General features: G+C 40.1%; 1 protein-coding gene across 3 annotated transcripts in view; it reads right to left on the bottom strand.

Annotated features, from left to right (window-relative positions):
• Window positions 1-646: 646 nt before the first annotated feature.
• Window positions 647-7,166, bottom strand: part of LOC100533411 (pedal peptide 2) — a 95,931-nt gene continuing 89,411 nt past the window's right edge. For all 3 annotated transcript variants that reach the window (XM_035968275.1, XM_035968276.1, NM_001204694.1), the window contains 1 exon segment: window positions 647-3,758. In XM_035968275.1, the coding sequence (XP_035824168.1) occupies window positions 1,937-3,758 (1,822 nt within the window). In that variant the 3' untranslated portion in view covers window positions 647-1,936.

Here is a 7,166-nt window from a genome sequence, read left to right as displayed (position 1 = left end):
CCCACCTGGATCAACGAAATGCAATTTATTATTATTATTATTATTATTATTATTATTATTATTATTACTATTATTATTATTATTATTATTATTATTATTATTATTATTATTATTATTACTATTATTACTATTATACTATTATTATTACTATCATTATTACTATTATTAGTATCATCATCATCATCATCCACCTCATCATAATCAACATCATCCACCTCATCATCATCACGCTCATCATCTTCAGCAGCATCATCAGCATCATCAGCCTTTTTCTCCTTGCACCACAGTATAAGCCACTAACAAGAGCACTCCACCTACTTCTGTTCCGCGTTATAATCTTCATCTCTGTTCGGCTGTATATTTCTCATTTATCTGGATTATAAACCCCTCTTCAAAGCACTTTAAGGCTTCCTTTCTCTCTCTGCCCTTGTGGATTCTAATTCAAGGTTTGGTGACTAATGTTTGCTACGGTGTTCTCAAGGTGTGTCCATTCCACAAGTGAGCTCTAGGGCCACCCTTATGTAATGTCTCCCACGTTCGTGTAGGCAAAAAGTTCTTAAAGAAAAAGTCCCATAAATCGCCCACGTACATATCCACAGTATTTCCACTTCACATTCAGAAAAAAACAAAAACAAAAACAAATACGGACCTGTAGAAATTCATTTATTAGAATATGTATTTTCCAGGAGATTGTTGATATCACACCTCTCAAAACAGTCTTGTGAATCGATAAAATTGACATATAATAATCTTTAAAGTTGGAAAAGTTGTAAAAGATAAACATAAATTAGATACCCCCCCCCCTTCCTCTTTTTTTACTCCCCACACACAAATCTTGTGTATATTGCTATTGCTATTGCTCTGTTAAAATCGATCCACGAGAGCTGAAAACATTGTAACACTCTTTAAGCAGGATTTTGGACTCCGAGAGACCTCTAGATACAACGTTGGCTCCTTTTTGTGCCCTTAAGTACACATGTGTTTTTCAACCTATGGCAAATGTGCATTGTTTCTTTCATGAATTTTTAGAACTGCTGTTATTGACCATAGCACAGGCCACATATCATCTTGATCCTTATTTCTTCCATCGCTCTGCAGATACAAAGTTCATCCTTAAACATTGCAGAAGGACGAACTGTTATCATGTTTATCAATTTGGTTGAACATTTAAACTATTTTTGAATACTAAAAATGAGGTTCTGTTTAGAAGAAGAGATTTACTGCACAATTGCTTAAGTTCCATCAAATATCAGTGTAGAATCCGACAACTAATATCAAATCAGTTAATACTGAAGTTCATTTATAAGTTACACACATGTTCCTTTGAAAGTCTTTTCTGTGTGTGTTCCAAGATGGTGCGGTTAAATAAAAATAAAATAGAGAAACGGCAAACAAGGATAGAGTGAAAAAAGTGTGAAGATTTCGTTGGATTTCATAGACGTATTGGCTCAGTACATAAAATTATTGCTATATCACAAAACAGCGTATCTAATGTTTTAATGGATGCACGTGACACAGAAGTTGGTCTATGACTTGTTGTAAGTCGTGAATAGATCAACACAAAATGATTACTCATTTCTCAGAATCAATTGAAACAGTGCCTGTTTGCTGTGCAGCTGTAAAGTATTTCTGGCTGGACTGTTAACTCTTTCAGGGGAGAAAACGATCCTGAGAATATACGTTGCGTTCAGTGTAACAAAAGTTTATTCGTATATCACAAAAATATTTTAAAATGTTGAATTTTCCGGTAAAGATCCAGAGTAACAAAGGTTAATCACGAAAGTCAAAAGGTTGGATTGTTAGATTTTGCGTCATGAAAACTCTGTTTTTGTTTGTTCTCCTTTCTGTATTAGTCATTTCGTTATACTCTTTATAAGGCAAAATTTCGGTAGACTTTAAACTGTTTCTCTCATTCATAGTCCTTGGCCTTAGATGTTTACCTCCCCATCTGACCGGAGCCCAGGTATGGCTTGTCCAGAATGTCTCCGAACTTCTCATCACTGATGACAGACTCGTTCCTGTCCAAGAATCGGAGGAGCTCCACTACGTCGCCGTACGTGAGCTGGCCCTCATGGGCAGGCTCGTCGCGTGACCCATCAAGATCTGACGTGTACAGGCTGTTGATCACACGTCTCAGGGGAAGTGAGTCCAACACGTGGAAGCTCGTGCTACGCTTTCGTCTGCTCTGACCTTCGGAATCACTCGCGCCTAATTTGCCCTGTGTGCCGTCCATCGCCGCCTCCTCCTCCAACACATCTCGCTTCTTGATAAAACTACTTCCTATGGTGTCGATTGGCCTCTTCATGAACCTGTGCCAAGTGGGTTTTGGCCTTTTCCTGAAATGGCGTCCCCCGTAAACGAAAGCCCCTCGCTTGATGAAAGAGCTCCCGATGGTGTCTATCGGTCGTTTGATGAAGCTGCTGCCGATCGAGTCCACAGGTCGCTTCATCATTTCGTTTTGTCCATAACTTTTCTTAATGAAACTGCTTCCAATGGTGTCTATCGGCCGCTTTATGAAGCTACTGCCAATAGAATCAATGTTTTTCTTGATGAAACTGCTTCCGATACTGTCAACGGGTCGCTTTATAAAGCTACTGCCAATTGAATCAATGCTTTTCTTGATGAAACTACTTCCGATAGTGTCAATAGGCCTCTTAATAAACGCTGCCTGGTCCATATTCTTCTTGATAAAACTGCTTCCAATCGTGTCAATGGGCCGTTTGATAAAGCTGCTACCGATAGAGTCGACATTCTTTTTGATGAAACTGCTTCCAATAGTATCGATTGGTCTCTTCATAAATTCATTTTCGCCCCCGAATCTTCTCTTTTTGATGAAGCTGCTACCAATACTGTCCACCGGCCGTTTGATGAAAGAACTACCAATCGAATCCACCCCGCGCTTTATAAACGAACTGCCAATAGTGTCAATAGGTCTTTTAATGAAAGAACTTCCAATTGAATCAACGCCACGTTTGATGAAAGAGCTTCCGATAGAGTCAACCGGTCGCTTGATAAAGGAGCTTCCGATTGAATCAACAGGTCGCTTGATGAAGGAGCTTCCTATGGAATCAACTGGCCGTTTGATAAAAGAACTTCCGATAGAATCGACTGGCCGTTTGATGAAAGAACTTCCAATAGAATCGACTGGCCGTTTGATGAACGAACTTCCAATGGAATCGACTGGCCGTTTGATGAACGAACTTCCAATAGAATCGACTGGCCGTTTGATGAACGAACTTCCAATGGAATCGACTGGCCGTTTGATGAAAGAGCTTCCTATAGAATCGACGGGTCGTTTGATGAAAGAGCTTCCAATGGAATCGACTGGCCGTTTGATGAAAGAGCTTCCAATGGAATCGACTGGCCGTTTGATGAAAGAACTTCCAATGGAGTCAACTGGCCGTTTGATGAAGGAACTTCCAATGGAGTCAACTGGCCGTTTGATGAAGGAACTTCCAATGGAGTCGACTGGTCGTTTGATGAACGAACTTCCAATGGAATCGACTGGCCGTTTGATGAAAGAGCTTCCGATGGAATCGACTGGCCGTTTGATGAAAGAGCTTCCGATGGAATCGACTGGTCGTTTGATAAAAGAGCTTCCAATAGAATCGACAGGTCGTTTGATAAAAGAACTTCCGATGGAACCCACATGTCGTTTACTGAGAGAACCATCACCTGCGCCCTCGGCTGTCTCACTCACGGAGGAGGCTTGGACAAATTGTGATTTTTTCTTGAGAACTCCATCTGGAACTTCACCTCTGAAACGAGATAAAATGGGGCAGTACGTTAGTCGCTTGACATAGGCAAACTTTCTCAGGAATGTTTCGTTTCTTTTAATAAAACATACCATTTAAATCAAGCAAACATACAGTCTACGACCACCTACCCAAAACAATCGCCTGTACAAACAATCATTTTTCCCCCTCATTTTATTTTATATATAGGGTATGTCAAAGATAGATGAAGAAAGGGAAGAAGCTGAAATAAAACGTCACAGTTTATATCATAAAGGTCAGGGGCGAAGCGTCTATATAATCAAATAATCACTGCTTCCCTTTCTAATTTTGAAACATTGTCGCTGTCAAATTCATCCTTAAACGTAAATCTCATAAATTAAATGTAAAAAGACGTTCGTAACCAACAACGAACAGTATGCCTAATATTCAAAACGGTTTCACGGCCACAGAAATAGCCTCCTCACCCCTCTCGGCCCACTCCATAAGCAGTCGCAAGCTTTGATTAAATAAGCTTAAAGTGAGGCTGGAATAGAGTTGAAGGGAACATGTGCATGGCAGTCAAAGCTGTTTCATTGCCACATATACCCTGTTCACCCCTTTGGGGTCACAGTTAAAATCAATCACAAGCCCTGATTAAGTAAGCTAACTAACACTGGTCGAGTCTACCTCACAAATGTGAGGGGAACTAACTCTTGATAATCTCTTGACTGCTGCTTGTGCTTGTTTTTTTTCCTCGACGTTTTACCGTCCTATAATCAAATCGTGACCTCGATTATGACACCAGCTCCTGGCCGCGAAAGGCTAACAAAAACAGCCAAAAGTGAAATTTAAAAAATAATAATTGTCATGTTCTACCAAAGAGTGAGACTCAATGGTAGATCTATAACATATAGATCTAGTACTGACATCTCTGCTTCTTTGCTTTGTGTTTATGTATTCACATCTAAAGTTAAGTTTAATTTTAGTGGGAACTGATATTTAATAAGATACTTTCCCGATTATTTTGGCGGTTGAACATACAATATGAATTCTGGATTTGTTTTCATTCACAACTCAGAGTCGCCGCCTCGAGTAAGATTCTTGTGTGATATCTACAGGCCCTATCTGGTCCCATTTCACTTTGATTACCCTGTCAAACAAGTCAGCCTTCGCCCCTGATAAAGGTGTATAAGAGCATGTTACTTTGTGTTTTCATCATGAGGTAGATACTATTCACAAAACTTTGAAATTCTTAACCTCATCATCGTCACTCTTTTTAGAGCACGTTACATGCATACTCTCCTCCTTAAAACCCACAAACCAATTCCTTTCTTATCTCCTATTATCAATTTTCATCACAATAGGCTTAACGCCCCTTTAAACACTATAAGATTATTTAAGTGGCGGGACCTCCGAATTTAAAGTCGATCTCAGATAGGACCGAGCCAAATGGATGAAGACCCTTAAAACTTCACCAAAACAACCCAAATTCAGAACGTCCTGTTGAGAATTGGAATTGCTTCTTTTTTAAATTCCGAGATTATTTCTGTTTGAAATCTTCCTCAGACGTTTTCATTCCAGACGTCCAGACGTCTGTACTTTAAAAAAAAGTATGTTTCTGTCCACTCTACTCTTGTTGTTTCTTTTCCCACAGTCTTGACACATTTACATTTAGCCGCAAACAGCGTGTCAATAGATCCCCCTACTCCGAGACAGGCATCGAGCGGGCAAACCAGTAAAAATTAATGGAAATTAACCCCTTAATTTCACAGCCAGAGATGCCGAAAATTCGATTTGGGGAGATTCTTGGCGACATCTGTCTGCGGAGCCCTGATTTGTCCCTCAACAGAAGACGCCATATTTTTCTTGCGAGCGGTGGTGGCGAGGCTGGGCAAAGGGAAAGGGAGGATAACTCTAGTATGATGTTAATGGTGGTGGTGGCAGTTACCGCCCTTTGATTAGAAGAAGGAAGATGGCTAGGTGTTTGAAACTGTGTGTGGATTTGCAGGATGGGGGGTGTGTGTGTGTCAATAGAGTGTGTGTGTGTGTGTGTTGTGTGTGTGTGTGTGTGTGTGTGTGTGTGTGTGTGTGTGTGTGTGTGTGTGTTTATTGTAAATTATAATTTACCGAGGAATAAAGTGTTCATTTTAAATGGTTGTCGTGTTAGACGGTGTCATAATAATGGGAAAACAATACGCAAAGGAGGGAGGGTTTTTAAAGTGGCCGTTTTATACAGGTTATCGACATGGACAGGTGGTCGTCAGGCCAGATTCGATCATGTTCAGTCGACTTGCGGCAGGGTTCAGGCTCACGGACCGTAATTTGCCTGTGCCTGCTTTTACCTTTTAAACAAGTCACAAAACTACTTTGGTCCGGTCAGCTGATCTTATATAGCGCGCCAAGCGTGGGTCAGTGAGTCACCTCCCTTGCTTGAAGAGCTGGGAGTGGTGTGGTGCTGAAGAGCTTCCGGTCAAGAGTTGGGATAGCTCCATTGAGGTCAAAACAACCAGGGAGTGGTGATAATTGTTAAGATAATACCAGGGTGCCCCTGTGGCAAAGTCTGGCAATTATGACAAGTTCCGGTGGGGAGGTTTTTCGATTTATCTGTTGTTCGTTTTCTAATTTCTTTTATTGTTTTGTTTTTGTTTATTTTGTTTTGATTGTATTCTTTGTGTTTTTGTGTTCGTGAATAAGGGCATTTTGTTGTTGTTTTTTCTAAATTGTTGTTAGTGTGGGTTGTTTTTATCTTTGTTTATGTTTTCAAGAGAAAGAGGGAGAGGGGTGAGGGGGAGGGGTGCGCTCGGTTATCCAACAATTTCGTTATGTGGTATATATTTTATTTCGTATTTTGAATCAGTAGAAAAATCTTGCTCTCTCATTGGCTTTCTACTAGAGGGTGGTTGGGGAGTACCACTGGTATGTCCTGCTTCTTTCCTTTCCCTCTGTTATTCTGTCCATCTGTCTCGTTCTTTTCAAATACAAAATGGCCGATACTTAAACAAACACACAACTTTAAAAAAATGATTATGTCATCTTCGTTTAACCAACATGTTTCTTTGGGGTTTATTTATGAACAGAAAGAGCCAGGAAAGAAGTCAAAACGTGATAGACTTTTGTTTTGTTTTGTTAAGCGTTGGGTGGGATTTCAGAGAGAAAAGAAAGAATAGAAACTGAATACATCTGAAGAGGTTGGTAGCAATGAGTAGACAATGGACAAGAAAAGGACAATGCCGAAATGACAAGACTGAGGAACCATATTGGTTAGTCTGATCCTATCAAGGGGTCAAATTATAAGTGGGACGCAATCAATTATGTGAACTTCAGTTACTTTAAAACCTGCATTCAACCAATCTTTTCCACAGCTTTTCTAAAATTATTGAAGAGATCCGAAAGATAAAGGACCAGGACCACCCTGTGATTTTTTCAAGAAAAAGGTAACCCTTCACCCTC

Source organism: Aplysia californica, unplaced genomic scaffold, assembly GCF_000002075.1.
Source record: "Aplysia californica isolate F4 #8 unplaced genomic scaffold, AplCal3.0 scaffold00049, whole genome shotgun sequence".
Classification (NCBI taxonomy): domain Eukaryota; kingdom Metazoa; phylum Mollusca; class Gastropoda; order Aplysiida; family Aplysiidae; genus Aplysia; species Aplysia californica.
This window is presented reverse-complemented; position numbering and strand designations above follow the sequence as displayed.